At 35.5% G+C, this 26,992-nt stretch overlaps 1 protein-coding gene across 2 annotated transcripts in view; it reads left to right on the forward strand.

The window, feature by feature from the left end:
- Window positions 1-26,992, forward strand: part of ZEB1 (zinc finger E-box binding homeobox 1) — a gene marked incomplete at its 5' end in the record, with an annotated part of 99,544 nt that overhangs the window by 57,682 nt on the left and 14,870 nt on the right. Inside the window, 5 exons of one of the 2 annotated variants that reach the window (XM_083376208.1) lie at window positions 476-498; window positions 15,973-16,173; window positions 18,580-18,642; window positions 20,961-21,119; window positions 23,938-24,140. In XM_083376208.1, coding sequence (XP_083232334.1) covers window positions 24,111-24,140 — 30 coding nt within the window. Of the gene's footprint in view, window positions 1-475; window positions 499-15,972; window positions 16,174-18,579; window positions 18,643-20,960; window positions 21,120-23,937; window positions 24,141-26,992 lie in introns of those variants that run through there. The other variant, XM_083376207.1, reaches the window with a different exon arrangement.

A 26,992-nucleotide genomic window follows, 5' to 3' on the forward strand; every position in this document is an offset into this window, starting at 1 on the left:
GGCCAATACATTACAATAACTGTATAGGATGCTCATTGTTGCCTGAAATTAGGCTATTAAATTAAGCACATTTTTCATACAGTAATATAGTTAAGCATTCCAAATCCCTGGAATGTAAATTCTTTGGAGAAATTACCTTCTGTTGCTCCATTAAGGGTGCTCAAATTTAAGCAGTAGATTAGTTGGGGTAAGCAGAAGGAGAAGGCAGAAAGATTAGAGGTTCTATTTTTAAATTTGCTTTTTACTGTATGATTACTAATTTTGCAGACACTGATGGAAACTTGTATACAAGGAGCCCAATTTGGCATTGAAATCTTCACCAGTTACAGGAGTAAATGCCAAAGAAAATTGTCTTCACCAATATAATTTTCAAATTTATCACATTGGTGATAAAGATTGACAGACATTGAAAATGAGCAGACTAACAGCACCAACATTAATATCAACAGATAATCATCACTGGGTGTCTGCAAGATGGGAGGCAATGGAGGTTAGCAGGTAAAGCTGTAAATATTGTTATGGCCAGTTGGCTTTCTTTTTTTCTGGTTTGATATTGCCATTAAGGTAAATGTAATATAGTAAACCCATGAAAATAGATATATTTCATGGATTTACTATACCCAATATAACTAGGAGCCAAGTTTCCTGCAAGAGAATTATATTGAATTTTCTTAGAGCCTCTGCAAATGGAGCATTGTTTCTTTTTTCATTCCATCCAGTGATGTTCCAAGAGATAAGAAATAGGGACTTTGTAAAGTTAAATGTCATTAATAGACTATGTGATTTTTTCTTACTAGTTCCTCTTTTGATATCAGGCCCAAGCCTGAAGACAATACAGTGAAGTCTAATTGAGTACATTCTTTATTTGCCTATACCTGTTGTTCAGTTGCTATGATGTGTCCGACTCTTCATGATCCTTTGGGTCATAGCATGTCATTGCATACATTTAATGGACAGAAACTCGCCAACTAAAGCTATAGCCCTCTACTCTAATAGATATATCCTTGACAGACAGTAGGGTATGGCTACCCTGAATCTCTTCCCTAGTCCCTCATCTCTCTGGGGACTGCACAGCCTCTTAATTTGGCCTTCTCTTTGGAATGAACTCCCTCCTCTCTGGTAAAATTCTCTGCTGCTAAGACTTCCCTCAACTGCTTCACCAACTGCACATTCCATCACATCTGGTGCTTCCAAATTCTAGTTAAAATAGACCTTAGATGTTGTTGCTTCCCTGATGACTGAGTTACCATAGAAAGATTGTATAAGGGGAACCTCTTAAAATTGGGGTAGTTATAATGCCTGAGTGCAATGATGTTGTTCAGAGTTCTATATAAGATGTACAAATTAAATATATGACCATATTACAAACAGGGACAAGATCTATTGCTCAATGACAGATCACATGTTTTGCATGCAATAAGTCATAGGTTCAATCCTGACTATCTCAATTAAAACGTACAGATAGCAGGAGAAACTTTGTCATAAGTCTTGAGAACCATCATGAGAGTTTAATATTTTGTGTTTTGACACCTCTTAAAAGATATTGTGATTAAAATGTAAAAATCCTAAAATTTGTTCAGTAGTACAAAGTTTGAGGAAGACAACCTGCTCTAAAACCTATATAATCTAGTTGAAGAACATCTCTAAAGTTAACAACTAAAAGAGCATTAATAACAGGAAGTTTGGTTGGAAGATAAAGCTTGCCCTTCACCAAGAGTTCCTGATGATGTAGCAGGCTTTCTTTTCTATAATATCTTTCCTTTCCTATCAACAAGAAATCCGTCTTAAGGCAGGTTAACTATTATTGACTGACTCAAAGAAACACAGTTCCTATGTTATTTTTGATTAGGATCCCATAGCTTGTACTGCTCCACAATACAAATAACCTGGTTAAACAAACTTATTAAAACAATCAACATCACAAGGCACAGTTGTATTAATGATTTGAGAATACTTCTCCCAAATAACTTGTCTTGAGACAATTTATGTAGATTATAATAGGAACATCATATTCTGACTGAAATGTTGAAATGGATTGTCTGGTAAATATGATTTTGGTAATTTTGCAGTTCAGCTATCCTTCAAGAAGTTGGTGATGAAAAATGTGGCACCTAGATTGCTGACTGCTAAAATTACAGGGAAAATATCATTCTTGTACTGAAAGAGCTATACTAGTTGCATTTAAGGTTCTGGTATTAATGTGTCTATCTAAAAGATTGCCTTTCCTGTTACAAATCTATCCCATTAAGATGCATTGGAGAGGTCTTGAGAAAGCATCTCCACTGTCAGTTCCATATTTTTGTGTCAATTAAACAGTCTCCTTTTGGTCGCACTCTATGAATCTAATTGGTTAGTAATTGCATTTGATTGCCACTTTGTCAACATTTAGAAAACTTAAAAAGATACATATTTTTCACCATACAACTTACTGATTTTTTTAAATAGCATTGATCAGTTTTATCTTTTAATATTTTGTTTTTACGTTTTTTTTAACTGCCTTGGAGTGCTTACCACCATGGAAAGATATCGTCACAAACCTGCACCTGACTTTTGCCCTGACTGATCAGATCACATATGTCCATGTCCATGAAGACTGGAGAGATTGCTAGGAAGAGACAAACTCTAAACAAACTGTTCAGTTAGCATACTGGAGCTGGGAAAATAGAATTGCTTGTTTTGTCTTGTAGTTCAAATTCCAAAGAACAGGAACTTAAGCCTTGATCAACGCTAGGGAGAAAGATGGATTCAACCCTACCTGAGAAGGACAAGGTTTGGACCAAGCTGTTTCAACAACTGCTTGAGAAATATGAAAGGAGCTTTGCTCAAGTCTATAAAATGTAGCAATAATGCCCTTTGTCAGATGAAAACTCATCCCTTAAAGTATGATGAGGACATTGAAAGATATTATTTGAGAAAAATATCTGAGCATGAAGATGTCCAAAAGACATGGCCAGAAATATTAATTATTATACATACAAGGAAAGCACTGGAAATGTGCAATACCTTTCCACCTACAGATGTTGAAGTTTATGATGCAGTAAAACCTATGATGCATATATACTAGCAGAAGTTCAAAGGCTATAGGGTAGTCCTTAATTTGCAACCATAATAATTTTATCTTAGGGAGCACCTGCTGCCAGCGTCAACTTCCCATCGTCCTGTGCGCTCCCACAGGGAATGCCTCCTCAGGGTCCCGCCGGTCAAGGAGTGCCGGCGGGTGATTCCCAGGGGGAAAGCATTCTCAGTGGGCGCTCCTGCCCTATAGAATCAGCTGCCAGTGGAACTCCGGATCGCCCCCGACCTTCGTTCGTTTCGCCAGGACCTAAAAACCTGGCTATTTGAGCTGGCCGGCCTGGACTGAGGGGTTTTTAAGGTTTTAAATTCAATTTTAAAGTGTTGGGGCTATTAATTTAATTGTATTTTAATCTGTATATTGTATCTTTTTAATTTGCCCTGTAAACCGCCCTGAGTCCTTCGGGAAAAGGACGGTATATAAATCGAATAAAATAAAATAAAATAATAAATAATGAGAATTTCCATTGCTAAGTGGTATAGCTGTAAAGCAAGACTTTACATGATTGTATCACTTAGCAATCATAATCCCAGCACTTCCCATTACTGTCTTTAACTGAGAATCACAGATTCTTAAGTGAGCACCTACCCCAATCCAGGCCATTCTGGACTTGGTGTCTCCTAGCCCAGAATGGCTTGGACTGGGGAGGCAAACCTCCCAGATCCATGTGGCTGTTTGTCACACTCCAGCAATCTATAGCTGCCCCAGCCCAGTCCAAGCCATAGTCACTCTTGCCATCTTGAACTCTGACCCCTGCAACCTTCCATCCCTCCAGGTGACCTTCACTGATGATGAGGTATGCCTTGCCTAGGCATGTGAAACAAAAAAACAAAAGCAGCCCCTCAGTCACAGTGCAACAAAAATCCCCTTTGCAAAAAGCTCCTGGTTGAAATGGAGTTTGGGCTTCAGGAGGGCTGAGGACCAAAAAGAGGACCAAATTAGTGCAGATTTGAGTCCCACCAGGCTCAAGGTTGACTCAGCCTTCCATCCTTCCGAGGTAGGTAAAATGAGGACCCAGATTGTTGGGGGCAATAAGCTGACTTTGTAATAATGCTGCTTGGGGGGTCCCCGAAAGCCCTAATAAGCAGGCGTATACATAGAATGAAGGCTATTGCTAAGCACATTGATTTGTGCTTAGATTGTAAGCCGTCCTGAGTCTTCGGAGAAGGGCGGGATATAAATGGGATTAAAAAAAAAGTTGTAAGTGGTGGTGGGTTGCCAGTGAATTTTAATCATGTGACATGGGGGCACAGCAACTATTGTAACTTCAGGCATGCTGAAGGGACCATGGAGGGGCACACTGAATAACCATAACTTTATTTTTATTTATCACATTTCTATATTACCTATCTCACCTAAGTGATTCTGGGTGGTACAACAAACTTACTGACTGGGTGCCATAATTTGAGGACTAATGTACATATGACTCAGGGGAAAAGTGTTATGTGAAAGAACTTGTGTCATTGACTACAATGTGAGGCTCAGATTAGAATGATGGAAGAAATACTTCCCCAGTTGACTAAAAAGTATGTTGCTGCTTGGAAAATTGAAAAGCACAAAATGAGACTTCTGAGTTTGTCAGTCCACCTAGAGATTTGGAGTAGAACTAAAAACAAAGTCAAATTTTAAAAATCTAGGCTTTCTGCAAGACAGTGCCAGATAAAGAGCAAGTAAAATCCTCAAAAATGAAGCAGAATGGCAAAAACAAGGGAGTAGAGATTGCCTGTAATGGCGTTAATGGCGAAAGCACTAGGCATAGGAAAAGATGAAATGTTGGCGGAAATAGATGAGATGAATAGGGTCCAAACTAATTATGCGAGAAGACATAATCTTCTGAAAGAAGTACATGTGAGATTGGTTAAAAAAATTGACCCAGGATGAACTACTACATAGATCAAGAGAGGAGCCGCTAGATTATGGAGGACAACAAATAATAATTCTCAAACAAATACCTAAAAAATGAGAGACTTGAGACAAGGCTACCAATTTTTGACATCAAAACTGATTGCATACAATGTGAACCTTAAATGGCTAACTCCAGAAGTCATCCTAGTCACGTGGCAAGATAGAAGGTATAGATTAGATTCAATAGGCAAGGCAGAAGATTTTTATAAGCTCCATTTTAATAATGAAGATGAAGTAGAAGACCAAGATGGAAAGAAAATAAGAGAAAGGGATGCAAGACAGATGGCTATAGAAGGGAAGGTACTAGGAACAGGATAGAGGAAATAAATCTGGAGAGACTACAGAGAAATATGAAGGAAGAGACAAAGAAACAAAATAGATCCGCACAACGAGAAGCACAAGACCCAGATATAAGTAAAATAAAGGGAACCACTGAATATCAATGGTTTAAATTCGCCAATGAAAAGACGGAAAATTTTTAATAAACTTATTCGTGAAAAACTAGATATAATAGCAATTCAGGAAGTTCATATAAAAGAACAACAAAAACATCTGTTAGATCAGCCAAAACTAGGAAATATATTTATATCATTAGATCAATAAAAAAAAGAGGAGGGTGGTATTATATGTGAATGAGAAACTGGTAGCTAAACAAGTTTATAAAGATAGAGAAGGTAGAATATTGATAGTGGAGGTAGAAATAAACTATAGGAAAGTAGTGATAGTAGAAATATATGCCCCGAATGGAAATCAAGAACAGTTTTTCAAAACGTTACATAATAAGATATGTGATATAGATTACGATGAGATCTGTGTGCTAGGAGATTTTAATGCTATTATCGATAATAATTTGGAATACAAGGGTAACAAGACCAGGAAAAGGAAAAGAAAACACTACCAAGATCCTTTTTCAAATTGGCCAAAGAACTAAACATTCAGGATATACAGAGAGAAAGGAATCATGAGGCAATGCAGTATACATACTAGTCTAATCGACATAGCTCATGGTCTAGGATCAACATGGTGTGGATGTCAAGGCAAATTAACTCTGAAGTTGAAGATGTGTGTATAGAGACAAACACCTGGGCAGACCACAATCCTGTGAAATTTAGCTGGAAAGGATCCAAAAAAACAGATAGATGGACTATACAAAGATCAATATTAAAAGATGACTTCAGACTAAAGATGGAGAGGGAATTGAATTTCTTTTTTAAAGAAAATAAAACTGAAGACACCTCTGTACAAAATCATTGGGACACTGCTAAGGCAATTATGAGAGGAGTAGCTATAGCATATATGGCGAAAAGGAATAAGGAGAAAAAACAGCAACAGAAAATGTTAGAAGGGGAATATAAAAGATTAGAAACAATACTCCAAAAAGAACCACAAAAAAAGAATGTAAAACGACAAATGGACTTAATTAAACATAAACGTAACATTTTAGAAAAAGAAAAATTAGCACAACAGATAAGACGTATAAAACAGAACTTCTTCGAAAATGCAAGCAAACCTGGTCGATGGCTTGCACACAAATTGAAAAAACAAAAGGAGGAAAGTTGGATTAGTAAATTAAGAGACGACAAAGGGAGAATACACTATCAAGAAGAAGAGAAAAAAATTATAGCCCAGGAATTCTATGAGAAATTATACAAGGAAGATAACCAGGAAAATGAAGAGAAAGCGGAGGAATGTTTCAAAAAACCAATACTACCAAAAGTTACAGATGAAATAAAAAATATGTTGAATGAGTCCTTCGGGAGAAGGGTGGTATACAAATAAAATTATTATTATTATTATTATTATTATTATTATTATTATTATTATTATTATTATTATTATTAAGAAATTAGGATGACAGAGGTGATCACGGCCATTAATAAACAAAAAAATAATAAAGCACTGGGCCCTGATGGTCTTCCGACAGAAATCTACAAGGAACAACAAAATATCTTAGGACAACCTTTATTGAATGTGTTCAACACAGTCCTCGATGAAACAAAAATTCCAAAGTCATGGTCAGAAGCGAATATTGTTCTGATCCCAAAAGATAACACGGACCATATATAAATCCAAAATTATAGACCAATATCTTTACTTAACTCTGATTACAAGATATTTACGACAATTATAGCTGAGCGATTAAAAAGATTTTTTAAAAAATTTATATACATGGATCAGAACAGATTTTTACCCAAAAGACAAACTAAACACAACATTAGGATAATATTGGACACTCTAGAATACTATAAAATACATAGTGGACAACAAATGGCCTTTGATCATGTTAAGTGGTCATTTATATATCAACAACTTAGGTATATGGATATGGGTGAGAACTTTATAAACATAATTAGAGCAATATATTCCAATCAGGAAGCCAAAATAATAATAAATGGGGAAACAACCAGGAAATTTCAAATACAAAAAGGAACATGACAAGGATGCCCTCTATCCCCATTATTATTCATACTGACGCTAGAGGTCCTAACGAGGATAATTAGAAATGAACTGTATATAAAAGGATTAGAAATTAAAAAAGAAATTTTTAAACTTCAAGCATTCGCGGATGATTGGTCTTTATTATGGAGGATCCACAACAATCGGGACCAAAACTGTTGGAAGAACTAGATAAATATGGTGAAGCCGCTGGGCTGAAAATAAATAAGGGTAAAACTAAAATGATTGTTAAAAATATGACGAATAAACAAACAAAATTTGGCTAGGATTATGGATATACATAATTAAGAAGATAAAATATCTAGGAATTAGTATTACGGCCAGATGTACTTCAATCAAAGAAGACAATTACGATAAAATAGTGAAACAAATAAAAGAAGACCTGGAAAGATGGGGAAACTTGAGTTTTTCACTGTTAGGGAGAATTGCTTTAGTAAAAATGAATGTACTACCTAAAATCCTATTCCTGTTCCAAAATATTCCTATAGAACTAGATCAAAAAAAATTTGGGAACCTGAACAAACTGACACTAAATTTTATATGGCAAGGGGAAAAAACCGAGGATTAAAATGAAACATTTGCAGGATGCCAAAGAAAATGGGGGTTTAGGACTGCTGGACTGGGAAACATACTACCATGCAGCGGCCCTAACCTGGGTTAGAGAATGGATAATTTTAAAGAATAAAAGATTATTACTTTTAGAAGGCCATGATTTGCAATTAGACTGGCATGCATTCCTATGAAATGAAAAACAAGGGCTATATCAACATTTTCAAAAACATTGGATTAGAAAAGCACTACTTAAAATTTGGAATAAAATTAGAAAACAAAACTGCATTAAAGTACCAGTCTGGCTGTCCACCCTCTAGGCGATAGTTTATCCAAACTTGTTCAATTTGGAAAATAGCATCTCGTACAAAGATATTATGAACGATTTGGGGGAATTGAAATCCAGACAGGAACTAGAACAACAAGGGATAAAATTGGAATGGTGGGCTTACTTACAGATATAAACATGATATGGGAAAGATAAGAAAGAGTGGGGGATAAATATTCAAGAAACTGCATTGTATAAAATCTTATTGGGGCCAGATGAGAAACAAATGAGGAAATTGTATAGTCTGCTATTGGGGTATAAAATGTTGTACCGGTGGCATCTCCCTCCAGCTTGATTAGCTAAAATGTACAAAACTATATCCCCTACCTGTAGGAAATGTTCTGAAGAAATAGGTACTTATTTTCATGTTTGGTGGTCTTGCAATAAGACGCAAAAGTATTGGCAAAGGATATGGATATGTGTAGAAGAAATATCAGGACGGAGAGTAGATTATAGACCAGAATTTTTCCTATTTGGCATAACAAAGAGAAATATACCAAAGAAGAGTTATTTATAATGATACACATCATCACGGCAGCGAGAATGACGTTCGCCCAGAAATGGAAAAATAGTGAAATACCTGACAAGAGTGAAGTGATAAATAAAATTTTGGCATGCGCAGAAATGGACAAGTTAACTATGGAAATTAAAAATAAAGATCAGTCAGATTATTACAAAATTTGGAATAAGTTTTACCTATGGTGGGAACAGAAAGGAAGGTCTAAATAGAGATATACAGGATGCTAATTTCACACATTATTAGAATAAGATGGTCAATAAGATTGAATATTGTATAATTGTATATAAATGATATGTACATTAAATGTATATATGTGTATAAAATACAAAAATGATGTAGACAAGAAGGAATGTCAGATCGTTAACACTTTGTCCAAAGTTTTAAATAATAAAATTTGCAATTAAAAAAAATAATAACTGTAGAGCTCAAAAAACAGAAGAATTTTTGTACTCTGGCAATAGGACTTTATTTAATTCAAAGGCCATCACTAATATTTTTCAAGAAATTAGAGAAATCCCTCTGGTTAAAGTCTGGATTATAATCACCAATGGTATTTTTGAAGAATTTCCCTATGAAATAATTATTGGTGTTGACTTGCCAGTTTATGGGCAACTGATTCATAAAAACCCTGCACTGCAAAACAAGAAGAAGGAATAGCTACAATGACCGCAAGAGCTGAAGATAGCTTCAGAAGCTGAATCAAGAGAAATAGGAGAAGAAGAAAGCAAAAAAATATTCTGATATTTTGCCCTTCACCCAGACCGAACGCCAGGCACACCACCAAGAAAGGAATTTGCTATTGACAAAGTCAGTAAGAGCCAAGGCTAAACTTTTGACACAGAATTGAGATGGTGATATTAAAAGTTTTCAAGACAAAGGAAAATTGCAAAAGAGCAGTAGCTGAAAAAGAGGATGACCAAATAGAAAAAAGGGCAGGGATCTTATACAGAATTTGTAGTGATAGCCATTCTGAAGTTGTTCTACAGTTTTACTGAGATATGTCCATTAGTGGGATTCAAATATGTGAATAACCGGTTCTTTGTGTGGATGCCGCTTCTTGGCCTAGGCAACAAAAAATTAGCTAACGGTTCTGCCGAAGTGGTGCAAACTGGCTGAATCCCACCACTGGATATGTCCATAAAAGTCTATTCTCAGATCACACAGGGCAAGATTTTTTTAAATAATCTTCAGAGATAGATTCATTTAGTATGTGAAATCTAAATGAAAATAAGTAAAAGTATCAATGGAACAAAATATACTCTAGAATTGCTATGTTTATACCTTTACCAAATATGCCAAAGGATATCAATATGTACTTTTGATTTTTCATTATACTACTAATAATTACTAATTACACTAAAGCAATTTCCTGCACACAATCATAGGAAAAGTTATGCCAGTCAGTTTCTTATGTTGCTCAGTAGATTAGGAATATCTAAAGAGGTTCTCAAATCAAGCTTCCAGTTTTTAATCTGCTTTCTGAAGAATTTGTGCTCAAATTGGGAATATTTATCCTTTATATTATAAAGATATTGACTTATTGAGGTATTATAATTGGTTTAAATCAAATTCATGTATATTTAATCAGAATAATAAAGAACTAAATAAATCATTCCTGGGCAAATCTCACTTTAAGAATGAAGATGAAACACTATCAAACTGCATTAATGCTGTAGATTTTATGTTTGTTTTTTAAGTTTTATGATGATATTAACATTTCTGCTCATCTGTAATTTCATACACACACACATACATATAGAAATACCTTTTGTGATAGAAACCAGGGTCTCTGCACAACAATCAGTGGTCCAATGTAGCCAACACGTGGAAATGTAAGGAGCTCCTCCATCTCAGCCATGGAAAGTAATGTACTGTTGGAAAAAGAATAATTCTGCAATATGACATGCTGAAAATCCTGTAGTACTGATTTATGCAATACTACAGAAATCCTAAGCTATGCAATTACCTTACATATGAGGTACAATAATCTTTCAACCAGGTATATACTTCATGTATGGACAGATAGAACAGTTCATAAAAATCTGGAATAAAAAAGATACGACCACTTAGCAGGAAAACTGATTCTAGGTCTACAAGACTTCTACTTCATATTAAATTTTCCGCTGGATATAGATTGAGCTTTACAGATATGTTAAGACCAAAAACTTCTAATAGGGTCTAGTTATTTTTTTAAAAGATGTGTGGTTCTGAAGAGTAGTTTTGTAGGGTATCACACCAATCAGGTCAATATGTGAATATTCCTGAACCAAAAGACAGTATTTCAACAAAATACAAAGATTATACTGTTATTAAAAGTATTCTTCACTACTTTCAGGGTTTACACAATATCTGCTTTATGAATATGAATTAATCAACAGGCAGATTACTAGTCACATCAGTAACCGTTTCTGAACTGTTGGAATCATGTATTTTCTTATGCTATAAAGCTGAGCACAACTTTGTTCTTGCAATGGTCCATCAATTTGGTCCAATAGGAACAAGTTCGGGGGTTTTTTGGTAATATTGCTTCCAAAATTTTCTTGGAAGTGATTTCCAATATCTTCTTCCCAAGACTGAAAATGATTGATTCAAGTTCATAGCTGACTTTCATGCCTAAAACAGTTCTAAAACTCCCAGCTGTTAACTTTGGACTAAGTCTTATATAGATGCCACCACACCATTTTAATAACCTGAAAATGGGTTTCTGTACTTCTGATATTTTGTTTTACAACTGTAATTCAAATAGATTCTGGGAATATATAAGGCATAAAAGCATTTTAATAAATACAATAAAGCAGTATAATAAATAGCAGGAAGTCTGAGGAATATATTTATAATTAAAAACATTACACATGTTTTACTAGGGTTAGGATATGTAGAGTTCCCTCTGGTAGAATATTACATTTGAGTTTTTGAGGACCAGTTAATTGTTTTATTTGTATTTGCTTGTCTTTTTGTTTTTCTTTGCATTTTTATTTAATTGTTTTTCTACACCACCCAAAGTTATGTTGTTCAAATTAGGAGACCATAGGAATGCTTTTAATAAATAAAAAGCTTACTGTGAGGGTTCTTTGCTTTACAAGGAATGGACATGCCACAGTGTCGCAAATCTATACATAGTATATTGCAACACACTTCTTCCCAGCCACAGGCTTTCACTTTGGCTTAGCTTCACCTTTCTAGATTTTGCAAATTGCTGTTGCCACTTTAATACTAATACTTTAATACCAAGCCTGTTCATACTCCATTTAAACAAAAGTTTCAAAGTTTTAAAATAGCATACAACCTTTGCCTTTTTTCCCCCAACATTCTTGCACCAATTGGGATTTCAGTGTGGTTGTTCCTCCAAGCAAAGCTCCAAATAGGACTGCTACCAGGATATGCTGGTCAACATAGATTGTTGTCCTGGCAGTTGAGTGAAAGTCCACTTGCCTACTTTTAATCTCTGCCAGATGTTGCTTCCACCTCCTCCTCTGCAGGCTGCTTGCTTTTACCTTTCCTACTACACATACCCCTTTTCTCCCTCTAACTTAGCTTTTGCTTTATAAGCTTAAAGAATGGGTGGAATGAGGCTACCTCTGAATTTCAGCAGGTGCTTGCAAACACCAGGGTGTGGCTTAATTAGCCGACAGCTGGAACACCCGGCTTGAATACATGTGAGTGCAGTTGATGAATGGAATGGATGAATGCTTAAGGAAGGGGGGGAGCTTATCTGCCTTACTGCAACTATTTTTAAAAACAGCAGACAGCAACCCAATTTCAATACTTTAAACCAGGCAATTAAAAATGTTTTGATCCAGTATTTTGACCCAGTATTGAAAAAATTGCTATGAAGTTGCCTGTCTAAATTCCTTAAAGAGTACAGTATATTCCTTTTGAAGTCCACCACAGAAAAGGCCTTTTACTGTATATATACATAATGGACTTCTGTTGCTAGTTGACTCAAAGCATGTTAAAAGATTTTAATCCACAGGTTAATTGGCATCAAAAGAGGTTCCTGGAATCCCAGGACTTCCCAAGGGGTTTAATTGAAGGATTACTACATTAAATAGAATATAGGATAGGTACCATACATGTAGCTCCAATATTGCTAATTGCAACTTCTAACATGGCTAATGGTGAGGGATCCTGAGAGTTGAGGTTTAATAACTGTATGGTTGCTAGATAGTAATAGTCCACTGGTGCCTGTTAAGTTTCACTTAGCTAACCCTTAGATTGAATTTTGCATTTCTCTACCTCTAGTATCTTTACAAGTGGCCCTCACACAGTCCAAACAGACAAATATCAGACTAACCCACTAGGTATGGGATCAATAAGCAAAATTGTCAAAACTGATAAGAGATAATAGCATATGTACTATAGTTTGAGATTAATGATATGCTCTCCAAAATAGTTTTAACAGCAGTTTCAAAGAACTAATAAGAACATCCATTCATACTTTTTCTGTCTTCTCAAAATTCAGCTTCTACAGTTTGTATCCAACTCATTTCCACATCCAGACATTCAACATTTGTATAGCCAATAGTAAAGACAAATAGAGCTGGAAATATTAGTGACAGTTACAGTATGTCTTTATCTTTATCTTTATTAGACTTATATACCGCCCTTTTCCCGTAGGACTCAGGGCGGTTCACAAGGTTTTTAAAATAACAATACAACAATTACAAAAATTAAGAACAGTTAAAATGATTACATTTAGACCTTGAATAAATATAAAACCCCAATTAAAATCCAATTAAAACCCCAATTAATACTCTCAGTCCAGGCCAGAAAGCTCAAAGAGCCAAGTCTTCAGGTCCCAGCGGAATGAGCGAAGGTCAGGGGCAGTCCTAAGCTCTACGGGCAGCTGGTCCCAAAGGGCAGGCACACCCACAGAGAAGGCCCTCCCCCTGGGTGTTTTCCACCGGCAATCTTTTACCAGCGGTACCCTGAGAAGACCCTCCCTGTGGGAGCGCACAGGACGAAGGGAGCTTGATGCCGGCAGCAGGTGTTCCCTCAGATATCCCGGACCCAAGCCATTTAGGGCTTTATAGGTCATCACCAGCACCTTGAATATCATTGATACCACAGTGGAAATCTTGCCAGTATTTTTTATGGTGTGTGTGTGTGTGTGTGTGTGTGATGGCTCAATAGCTAAAGACTCTGAGCTTGTCATGTTCGAGACCTAAGTGCTATGCAATGGGGTGAGCTCCCATTCCTGCCCACCTAGCAGTTCAAAAGCATCCAAATGCAAGTAGATAAATAGGTACCACTTCAGTGGTAAGGTAACAGCATTCTTCACACCTTTGGCATATAGCCAAGCTAGCTGTAAGTCCACGGAAAATGTCTTCGTACAGTGCTGGCTCCCTTGGCTAAGAAACAGAGATGAGCACTGCGCCCTAGAATTGAATATGACTGGACAGGGAAACCTTTACATTTTTTCTTTGTTTTAATAAAGTAGTTGTGATACCAGGTTTAACCTGCAATGTTAAATTGTTCAGAACTTTACTTGTAAGTAGGAGAAAGAGGCTGTTTGTAGTGAGGAAGAGGCCGAGAGATTCAAGTTTTCACTGTCTGGTAGTGATGTGAGTATTTCATGCGGGTAAAAACAAAGTGATTTAAAATTCTGATTAATATTGCATAGGTTTTCATGAATTCACTTCTTCAGATGTTTGGATATAATTGCAGGAAAGGAATATGATATATATGTATATGGTTGCTGAGAAGGGGAATAGAGGGAGCTGAATAATAAAAAGAAAGATGACAGATGGCAACCTTTATTATTAACACTGAAGTAGTTACAGATTGATACATGTGTTTTTAGAGATGTGTAAGATTACATGCTGTGATAATAAAATTTGGCTATTGTTTAATCAATAAGAAATGATGTTAAATATTGTAATAATTCTAGTTCAGTTGTTTCCAATGAAATTAGAAATTCTGCTTCCTTTTCTAAAGAATACTTTGAAATCAATTGCAGAATATCCACAGGAATTGAAAGATCACTCACTATTTCCAATTGAGAATTGATATTTGTATTTGCTATTATGTAGACATCGACCAGTTTGGCGGATGTAAAATACAGTGGTACCCTGGTACTCATTAATTGATTCCAAGAGGCACAGTGAGTACCAAAACTGATGAGTACCAAACAGTATTTTCCCATAAGGAATAATGTAGTCACCAACATGACAAATTTTAGTTTTTGCTTTGAGTACCATATAATGAATACCAGGACAAAATTTTCACATCAAAATGCATTGAGTATCAATTTTTTCAAAGCAGTTGAGTACTAAGGGACCCCTGTATGGTGGAGCATTGCTGAGAGATTGTAGCATAAAGTAGAGTATATTAGAGAATGAATAGGTGACCGTTTTGATAGAAGAGAATATTTATAGGTGAGGATTGACCTGTGTTTTTCTTGGTGGTCTTTGAGCTTAGTACTTTTCTTGCAGACATTTCATTACCAAACTAACTAATATCATCAGTGCTACCAAGTAGAAGTTTCCTTGGTTAGTGATGCAGTCAAATCCCAGTCTTTGGGTGGAGGAGCTGGTGTATTTCTGTTACTATTCTATTCTGTTACTGTATCGTTTTTAGTCTAGGATGCCTATGTTTATGTTTAACTGCTTGGTAAACTGCCCAGAATGTACTGAGTAAACAGTCATTAAAAAAAATAAACAAAATAAACCCTGTAATGATGTTGCCAGACTTGCAAACAAAATTAAGTGTATTTTAGTTTTTCTAGTTGATTAAATAAGTACTATTTCCTGAACTTAAGTAGCAAGTTATGAACTTATAAGGAGCATTAATAAGAATTAATTCTTATAAATAAGATTATAAGAATTTTCCCAAATTTTCTCCAAGAAGATTAGCTGGTAAGGAGTTATGTTTGAATGAATGTTCTCTTCTATAGACAAAATGACAAAATTATTTATTTATTCACTGGACCTGTAAGATGTTGAACTACTGTACATTACACCTATAGGAAGATTATACTTTATTTACTTGCCTCGATGAGAATTATAGTATGTTTCTATGTATTTAGAAATGAGGGCTGGATTCGGTACAGTAGTACCTTACTATCAGTATTTTTGTTAGCAATGAATCGTTCCTGAACAACTGTAGATGCATTGATCTTTTTTCCTTGTATCTCTGCAGTTACCAATTACAATAATGTTGTAGAAACGAATTCAGATTCGGATGATGAAGACAAATTGCACATTGTTGAAGAAGAAAGTGTAGTAGATGGAACAGATTGTGATAATAGCGTGCCAGATGATGACTTGCCAAAAGACCATGCAGTATTACCAGAACATAATGAAAAAGAAGGAAGTACAAACAGTTGCTGGGAAGATGAAGGTAGGAATCAAGAAATGTATCTCTTCATAAACTTAGAAATAGTATAGTGCAGGTATTTATATCCTAGGAAGGTATAATTATCATTTAATCTTTCAGTTTATATTGATTGCACAAGCTTTCTTTATGGATCTTTTATCATTTAGCTCAATGATATTTGTTTCTCAACACATATTCACAAATACTATAATGTCAGTAATTAGTAGTGAAAATATAGAACTCACTGAACATGCAAATGTCCCTCCCTTTCCAACTAATACTTCAGTGGCAGGAAAGATGGCAAAATGCAGCCCTTGTGAACTTTTCTCACTGCATTCTCCTCATTCATAGAATTTCAGTAATCTGCCTTCTATCTGCTACTCAGCTTTCAGCAGTACAGAAGCCCCATGAGAAGATTAAAAATAGTGCATTTGGGAAGAATTGGCCTTGAAGGTTATTATAATTAGGTATTTTTTTAAATCAAATGTTTTAGGTTTTTTACTCCCAGTAAATTGGTGACTTTCAAGTAGTCACCAATTGCAAAGATAAAGATCTCTTTGAGATAATATTTTCTTAATCACAGTAGGAACTATACTGGAATAATAAGAAAATTGTGCCCTTCAGCCAGATCCTACTAGTGGCTATTCAGAAGTAAGCACTACTTTCCCCTATCTGTTTATTATCTCAGGAAAATCTTTATATTGGGGGAAAGATTTATTTTGCAGAATGTAAAACACTACAAATGGAAATTAGTAACAAGCACCAAAGAAAGAAGGATGCGTAATATGTTATCTACCTTTCTCAGAGAGAACTCCCCTCATTTTGTCTCAGTATACATCTTCTCCTCTGTTTCTTCTATTCTACATATTGCTTCCTTGTTAGCTTTGAATTTTTTATGTGAAACCTTCCAAGTCATATTAGCAGCAATTCCAGGGTCAAGATCTACAATACCAGGGATTTTTTAGACTCTTCTTTTCCCAGGCAAATGGAACATGTGAATCATTTTCAATGTAGTTTTAAATTCGCTATCAATAATATATTTACAAAGGGGATAAATATAGTGTAGCTGGAGTCATTAACATCAATTAATGTACAAATTGACAAAATGTAGTGCATTATATGAAGATGTCTTTCATGATTCTTCAGAGTTCAGTAGGGGGATAATCAACTAGTACTGTCAGAGAATAGAGAATACCAGAACTTAAATAATTGAATTCAATTTATAAGCCAAATCACTTGGATTTCTAAGAGACTTAAAAGCTAGAAACTGGAATAGTTAAAGGAAAGGAAGTGAATTTAGCTAATTATTATGATTTTCATCAGAAGCCTTCCTCATGATATTCCCTCTTGAAGTGAGATAGATAAGCTACATAAGACTGGGATTTTTCAGTGTCATTCTCTAGCAATTCCATAAAATATGTTCTCATATTTGTGCTATTTATACATATACAGAAAAAATTTGTGTGTGTGTGTGTATGTGTGTGTATGAATGATACATACATATCATACATCACAGGTCCTGAATCTATGGGCCATTGTTGCCGCAAGTGTGCAGGAAGTGGGAGCGCCACTAGTATTGTGCGGGCAGTGGCATTGCCATGAATATTGCGCATTGCTACAAGCGGCAGGTTGGCAGCAGTGAGCCACACGGAGGTGGTGGCATTGCCACAAACCTTGTGCAGGCAGCAGCACCACCGCAAGCAGCAGGTGGGCCATGGTGCAATCCTTGCACGGGGTAGCGGTGCAAACCATGTGCCGGGGCAGCATTGCTGTGGGCTGTGGCACGATCAGTGCTGTGAGCTGTGGCGTGATCATCGCACCAGGGCAGCACTGCTGCAGGCGGCAGTGCAATCCTCACACCAGGGTGGCATTGCTACAGGCCGCAATGTGATCCCTGCACTGGGGCAGCATCACTGTGGGCTGCAACGCAATCCTTGCACAGAGGTGGTGGCACAAACCTCATGCAGGGGTGGCAGCACAATACTTGCGCTGGGATGGCATTGCTGCAGGACACAGCGTGAACCACAGCATCACCTCGCAAGCATGATGGTGATGGTGCCACAAATCTCTCACAGACACTGCGGTCACTGAGAGCCACACATGCATGCTCGCAGCCCCCTTGCGTGGTGCACAAGCTCGCAGCCTGTTTGTACGTGCGTGCGCACATGTGGCCACATTCACTTTTGCGCATGCATGCATAAGGCGCTTGCCCCTTCCTCTCCCACCGGGCCACCAATCCAAAAAGTTTGGAGACCCCTGTCACACATGATATATATGTATCATTTTTCTACAGTGTGGCTGTAGAAATTAAATTAAAAGCAACAATATTATATTACAGTAATATGAATGTTGATTAGTGTGACTCAGATTATTTCAAGTAGATAAGCTAAGTAAAAGATTGGTCTTCATTTGTATCCTATTATGTTGCAGGTAATAAAGAAGCAAAGGAAATCCTGGGGCCTGAAGCCCAAATAGATGAATCTGGATGTCCAGGTATTGTAATTAATTTTCTTTCTAGTGTTTAAAATATTCTTCAGGTTAGTAGAACCTGAAAAGAAAATAACTTCTTTTCTACTACTATATGTTCACCTTCTAATCCTTTTTTCTGTCTGGCACCTTTCTACTTGCAATGCACTTAATGCTTTAAACTATGGATATATGGTTACTGAAAATGATCAGATTAGGCTCCCAATAGTGCAATTTAAAAGTGTTACTAATAAATTATGCAAAATTCCTGCCTCTGACTGCAGTGCCTCTGCAGTTTCTTAGCTGTTATTCTTAGCTGAACAGTGGATAAAGAATTTATTTGGGTTCTGTTGTAAGATTATAATACAAGATCATGATGAGTCACAGCAAAGGTAACAGTTACCCTTTTTTGTTTTAGATTTATCTTCAGCCATGTGCTTAAAAGTCATTGATATGACTGATATTTAAATATTGCAATTCATATTTTAATCATATGAAAAAAATATTATTTTGTACAGTATAAGATTTTATACTGGCAGCATAACATAGCTCTGGAATAAGTGACATGTGTCTTTGATCCATGTGATCACTTAGAATTTCTATGCATCTTGAAACCTCGTGTTACTGTCACAGCCGTAGATGTATATTTAAAAGTTCAATGAACAAGGCTGAAGAATGAAAAATAAGGACCATACAAAAAATGTGTAAATAAATGTACATTTTTCAGCTGCTAAGATTAATTTTACATTTGCAATAGCCATTTCTAAAAATAAGGAAACAAATCCAACAAATTTATTTTGGAAACTTTCAAACTTTCTCCTTTTAAAATATATGGCAATAAAACTGTAAATAGAAATAGCATTGAAAAGTTATAGGACAACAAAATATATTTAAGTCAGTATAGACTACATCTATATTAAAATATAGATTACATCTTGGAGGATGTAAAAAAAACTCTCAGGTGACAAATTTAAAAGATTGACCGTATTTTGCGATTCTACCAAGCAAGGGATCCAGGAAGGATTGCAGGAGGAAAGACAGTACATTGTTCCTGTGGAAACCCCCTCTGATACTGATGATGCTTCACTCGATTAGATACATATATATAATTCTTTGAAATATTTCTGGCCTCCAGCCTCATCTTTATTGCTCAGAGTTCCAAATGGACCTTATAACCTTTTTTACAAAATAAAATGAATATTGAATATTGTTTAAACTTTGAAGACAAATCTTACTCTTTGGAACAGCGTAAAATAATTTTTCACCAATTTTCATTTTTTTATCACATCCTTAGCGATGTATTACATCCCAGTGCTACTTTGACCAAAAAAACCAAATCACATTCCTGGAAAATGCGGTAAAACTTTGACATAGCTAATTAAATTTGGTGAACGATAATAAATGTTATCAAATAAAGCCTTACTCAGAGTAAGGCAAACTGGTCGTGAAACATTTTTATGAAAGTATGAATACTTTTTATACATAATTGATACAGCACCTTTTCCCTGCCTACTTGTGTTTGGGACCAATTTTAGTTTTAAGCATTAACTAAGATCTTCCTTCAATCTCCCCTCTCTTTTTTTTCCTGAATTTATGCTACTGAATCATTTTGTGTTTTTCTATTTATTTATTTTTTTGCCATGGTCTTGTTTATAAAGCTAAAATAAGAATTTAAACTCAGACTTTTCCCCTCTTTTCATCTGGAATTTCACTTAACTACCGTTTGAGCTATTAAATACTATGGAATAATTGCAAAATATAGAATATTGAGGATAAAAGAATTACGTTTGTCCAAAAATAAAAGGTTTTTTGGAAGGAGAGGAAGAAGCTCTACATATATTATTGTATCTGTAGTTCTTAACAAATTTCAAATGTCAAGGTAAAAATTAAGATGATGTAAGTAGAGCATATGATGGAGATTGTACAGAAATGACCTGTACATTCGATTATAGCATGTTAAAATAAACCTTGGTAAAATACTGAACTTCTAACACTGATTACCAGAATCCGTTTACACTTATCAAACTTGTCTGAGGTTGGTAAAAGCTATCATATTTACTATCGGTATCCACAGTGGAGGTAAAAAGTCAAGATGGCAGCCACAACCATGCAAGTGAAGCCCTTCCCCTTCTTAATATGTGTTAGGTATAAGGAATAGCATTTTGATTGCATTATTGTGGCCACTATCTTGACTTTTTTGACACAGAACTCACAGCCACCCTTGCTTAATGTTAAATACTATTTTGTTGTTTCTTTACCTTAATTTTTATTAGCCAACTTGAGTACTCAGGTTTATAAAGACATAATATAAATAATAAAAGAATATTATTAATCCTCATTTCTAGTAAAAGATGAATGTGATTCTGATGCAGAAAATGAACAAAATCATGACCCGAATGTTGAAGAATTTCTGCAACAAGAAGATACAGCAATTATTTACCCTGAAGCACCTGAGGAGGATCAACAGCAAGGTACACCTGAGGCTAGTGGCCAGGATGAAAATGGTAAGCACTGTTTGGCTTTATGTAACTTTTATAATTAGAAGTAAGTCTGTAATTTCTAAACTGGTGTGATTAGAAGCAAGCGCTGAATAAGTTGCATCTAAAGCAGTGTTTTTCAAACCAAGCAATTTTAAAATGTGTGTGCCTCAACCCCCAGAATTCCCAGCCAGCATGCCACACATTTTAAAGTTACCAAGTTTGAAAAACAGTGATCTAAAACTATATAAAACCATCTGTGGGTGCATTGCCTCTCTATAATATCTAACAAGCAACAATTGACACTGTACAGAAAAGAAGTTTGGGAAAATAAGTGAATATACACAGACACAAATCTAATCTGTCTCTGTCTCTGTCTCTCTCTCTCTCTCTCTCTCTCTCTCTCTCTCTCTGTGCCACTCACACACACACACACACACATTTTAAATATATACTGTTTCTATTACAGTGCTCATTCCAGAAAAGCAAAAAAGCAGCTAGCTTTGGGGGGAAAACATACTTTACCCATGCCTAAAATATTGGAGTCACATAATCCACAGAGGACTTAAAATTTTCCTTAAACAAAAAACATTGGTGAAAGAACTGATGAAGAATTCAATTAGTGAAAATTGGATAAAGTAAAATCAGATGGAAATGATCCAGTAAGCATCTGGAAAAGAAAAAGATCTTTTCTGACAAGCAAGAATCAAGTTTGACAGAAGAAGAAATGACAAAATTCTCACCACTTTTATTATAATACTCTATTCCTGCCCATTCTAGTCCCATTTTCTTCTTGTTTAATATTCTTTAGGTTAAATTAAGTATAATATAGAAAAACAATAATCACAACTTTTCAGATTTTTTTCTCTAAGCCCACCATGAATTAGCATTCTCACTTCAGTGCTTAGCTCTTTGCTTGCATTAACTGCTTAACTGATTTTCTCCAATGAAACTGCTTTACACTCCATCAAATAATAAATTGCATATTTGATAGATATTTTAATTTGGGAAATTAGCTTTGCAAATACTATGTCCATCAATGTCAATATTCTGGTGAAAATTAGTCACCTATTTCCCTTGGTTACTTCAAGGAGAGAGGATATTAGGCATTTCAATATCAAATATTTTGGCTCTTTCCTATAAGATTATAGGCATAGTCCTTATCAAATGCTGTATCTACTATATTTTGGACATTATTTAAATTAATGATTTGCAGTAGTACATTTCACTAAAAATTCAGCACTTATATGAATGTCATAATGAAATAATAATTGTCATAAGTTATTATGAAAGTAATGTTACATAAAAATATTTAAAAGAGCAACACAGATAGTTGGTAATTGGGACTGCAATATTGCTAAGTAATATGATCGCAAAGCAAATCTTGACCACAGTGCTTAGCAACAATAAAGTCCATTGCCATCATTAGAACGAGAAATGTTGTTGTTAAGTCCCAGGCTTAACAACAGGTTGTTAGGTCCCAGGCAGTTTGCAAGCAGGCCAAGAGGTAAGTGGCTATTGTCAGGGGAGGATGCATGGGTGACCCTCAAGGCACTTCACAAGTACATCAGGGCAGGGTTAGGGAAGTATGCAAGCAACTTATCACATCACTTGTAACCTTCCCTGGCAGTTCCCACTGACTGGCAATTATGTGAGTGGGGCGCAGCAACCATCATAAGTATGAGTCAGTTGCCAGACATCTGGATCACAATCTCATGACCATAGGAGTTGAACTTCAAAAGCCAGTCATAAATGCCACTCATTCAGCGTTGTAACTTCAAACAGTCACTTAAAAAAGTGGCCATTAAATAAGAACTACCTGTAGTAAATTACCTGAAAGCTACTTATGTATATAAACTTTTCAAAAGAAAAAATTTCTTAGTATTTTTCTTAACCTGGTGTCTTTTCCCACTATTGAATTAAATACTATTATCTGTTCTTGAGTCAGAAGAAAATTATATAGGCATGACATTTGCTTGCCCCACAATGTAACTCTCCTGGCTCCATAGCTTTGATTCTGAATCACTATAAAATGGAGCTGTATGTGATTTGGTTCTTTAGTTTTGTTGCCCTCACATTTAAACACCTTATTAGAAAAACATCTGCCAATCCAGGCATTGGAACAGGAACCAAAGTGGATTTGTCACCAGGATCTATCAGGCAAGAGTTTTGCCCCAAGTATATCTTGACAAGTAACATGTTAAGTAAATTTTGACCATTGGTGATAATAGCAATAGCACTTAAACTTATATAACCCTTCATAGTGCTTTACAATCCAGTCTAAGTGGTTTACAGATTCAGCATATTGCCCCCAACAATCTGGATCCTCATTTTACTGACCTTGGAAGGATGGAAGGTTGAGTCAAACTTGAACTGGTGAGAATCAAGCTGCTGGCAGTTGGCAGAATTAGCCTGCAATACTGCTTTCTAAATACTGCGCCACCACAGCTCTTCAATAAGGTGTTCTTGTGGTTTTTTCACAACAGCTTGGAAGTTTGACAGTAGTTCAAATCAATCTGCTCAGCTGTTAAAGAAGAAATACAAAGTAGAAAGTGGTATAGGAAGTTGATCAGGAACAGGTAGTTATTCAGCTGTTATCACTCTTACAGACATCAACTATCAGTAATCTTGCTATTTGATTTGCAAAAGATTGTTTTATGCTTTTAAACTGAATTAAATGACAGGAGACTTAAATATGTTTATGCAGAATGGATAGATATGTTTTACCACCATTTGGTTCTTTATAAACTGACTAGAGGTGAACTGATGAAAATAAAAAGCCAATTTTGAAATAAAGTGACTTTAATAATGACCAACAAAATCATACTTTGTTATTCTTATTCAGGCACACCAGATGCATTTTCGCAGCTACTCACATGCCCTTACTGTGATAGAGGGTATAAACGCTTTACCTCTCTGAAAGAACACATAAAATATCGCCATGAAAAAAATGAAGATAACTTTAGTTGTTCCTTATGCAGTTACACATTTGCATATAGAACACAACTTGAACGCCATATGACATCACATAAATCAGGAAGAGATCAAGTGAGTAATCTGTGGTCATTCTGTTTAATACTATTAATTGCTTTAGATGGATTTCATTTTGTTTGAATTTGAATCTGACTGTGCACAGATGTATTTCTTGCAGTATTTTATGTTTTATGCACAGGTTTTTCAGTCAGCTTTACACTAACTTTTTTGACGGCCAAGCTTTGTAAAAATTCACAGTTTCTGTAAATCTGTATTTTGTGATTGATCATTTTTATCCAAGAATTTGCTTTATGCAAAAAAAAAATCACAGTTGTGTGATTTATCTCAGGTTAATCATTTGCACTAAAGATCTGGAAACATTCCAGGACTTCTTGCAACCAAAACTGTTTGAACAGTTCTCACCAAAATCCCTTTCTGTCACCCATGTTGTTTTATATATCCTCTGCTTACTTCTGTACCTGCTACTGCTACTGCTACTGCTACTATGGGGCTAAAATAACTATCAACATCTAGTCCAATCTTATCCAAAAGGAAAAGGACCTCCTAACAGTAGAAACAAATAATGGACATATTATGTTGTACTGAGACTAGTGAAGTATCCTTAGTCCTAAAATAATTGTTAACTTAGGAACATCCTTAATATGTGCAACATTACAAAGAATGCTAAATTTTGTAGTGCTCTGGTGCCTTCTACCTCTTTGTCTGCTATGATAATATCAATCCAGCTGTAGAAAATATGGAGAAAATGCTTTCACTGTTCATACAATAGGAGATGAAACAAGGAAGAAAAAATGTTTGAATAATGCAGTGTTTTAGAGTAAGACTCTAAAAATGTATCAGCACATTTGTCAATGCATTTATATTATAAAATTTGACACTAAACCTCAAAACTTCTTTTTTTCAGTGTCCTGCTTTATTTAAATTCACTTCATGCAGATTTTCAGGGAATATATCTCTAGCATAAAACAAGGGAAATATGTATTTTGGCATTTCCCATAATTTTAAATATTACATTTTGTATTATTGATGAAATGTTTTGGAACAATTATTTCATGTTCCAAGTATTGATGAATTTTATTTTTCGGTTAGAAGTTTACATTCTATAAAGCAGAAATGATATGCTCTACTTCATACACTGAAAACTGCAAGATGAAGAATAAAAAACACATTGCAGGTTATAATGGCCTGTAATATTGCTTTTAATTATGAGTATAGAATTTCAAATGACCTATTACAGAAGTCCGGTGATCTGCATGTATTTCATAATTGTTCCAAACTATTAACTTTTAGAAGGGAACTGTCCACTAACGAGGCTTTGCCCTGAAAGACAGAATATGACTATTTTAATAAACAGTTAAAATGTTGAATAGATATCAGTGTGCACAAATTTATATAATCTGAATAACATTGTATATTGTTTATATAATGATACATTAAGAGCATCTCTAAAATGCAATACATGTGTACATGCCATGGCTTTCTCCATACTGGTGGGGGATAGATATGGAAAGGGCAAGAAAAGAGCAAAGTGGCTGATGATTTAATGTTTTGTCTCTACTTCTTTGACATATTCAATTGGTTGTGTAGGTTAATTCAGAGTTCAAAGGGAATTGAGTTGTTCTTTGCCATAGAGATCATATAAAATTTATGCTATAGGTGTGCTATTATAACCAATCTCAATAAATATAGTTTCAACATTTCTGTGGAATTGATTTCCTGATCTGGTCCATCTAGAGTCACTGAAACTTACTGAGGGTACAGATCTGAAATAAAGCCAGTGCATGACAGATCTGGTCCAAGGCAATAGTCCAGGCAGATCTCCTGAACTATACTATACCACATGCAATCATCAAAACTTTCTTTAGAAACCTTTCGGACCACAGGGTGCCTCTTTAAGTTTCGCATAGCCTCTAGTCATTTACTACTATCTGGCAAAATGGTTTGGCTCTGAACACTACTCACTCTTCCCACCATCCAATTATGCTCCAAGATGAAGTCACTTCCAGTAACCATATTTGTATGCATGTATCTCTAACATTGTTTCCTCCTCCTTTACTGTACTCCTCACTACACTTTTATACTTACACTGCCCCATTTAATCCAATGAATCCTATACCCTACTCTTCCTATACTACTTCCTCTTACAGTATTCAAAACTTCCATGTTTCTCCATCTATCTGCCTTCCCTATTCCAACCTCACACAAATTTCCAGCTTCAGTGTTCTTATTCACTCTATCACAGCCTCCCCTTGAGTATCTGTACCCTGCCTTGCTATCCTCAAAATCACAACAATCGCTGATCCAACACACTTTCTTCATTTCTTTCCCAATTTACCACTAGTTTCCAAAGCCACTGGCCGCTGGCTCCAATGTCCAGATTTGTATAAAAATCGTAGCCAGGACTGGAAGAAGTAAATGCCCAGCTTCACATGTAGACTTATTTAAAATATGATCCATAGTTTGAAATCTTCACATGGATTGACCAGTTTCATTCAAGAGGATAACTAATCAGTTAACACGTCATACTAATTTCAACTTCTACAAAATACTAACTAAATTAACTAAATTTATATGCAAAATAAGAGTAACTACCCTAACACTTAGTTATCCATATTATTCCCCTTTATGAACACTTTCTTTTTGAATACTTACATGAATTGAACAGCTTTTATTTATGTAGTACTCCATTACTTTCTTCTGCTTCACAAATAGATTTTTTGAGTATATCCTGCAATTGGAATGTAATTAATTGCCATACACTGGAAAAAAACTGCATCCAATGCATAGACAGAATTTCATGCAGTCCTTCAATCTATATACTATCAGACCATAAAAATGCCTATCTGAGCCCTTGGGATCTTTGAATTTGGAAAAAATGCTAAGTTTATTGATTCAGGTAATAATGA

This window comes from Vipera ursinii (genome assembly GCF_947247035.1).
Source record: "Vipera ursinii genome assembly, chromosome: Z".
NCBI lineage: Eukaryota > Metazoa > Chordata > Lepidosauria > Squamata > Viperidae > Vipera > Vipera ursinii.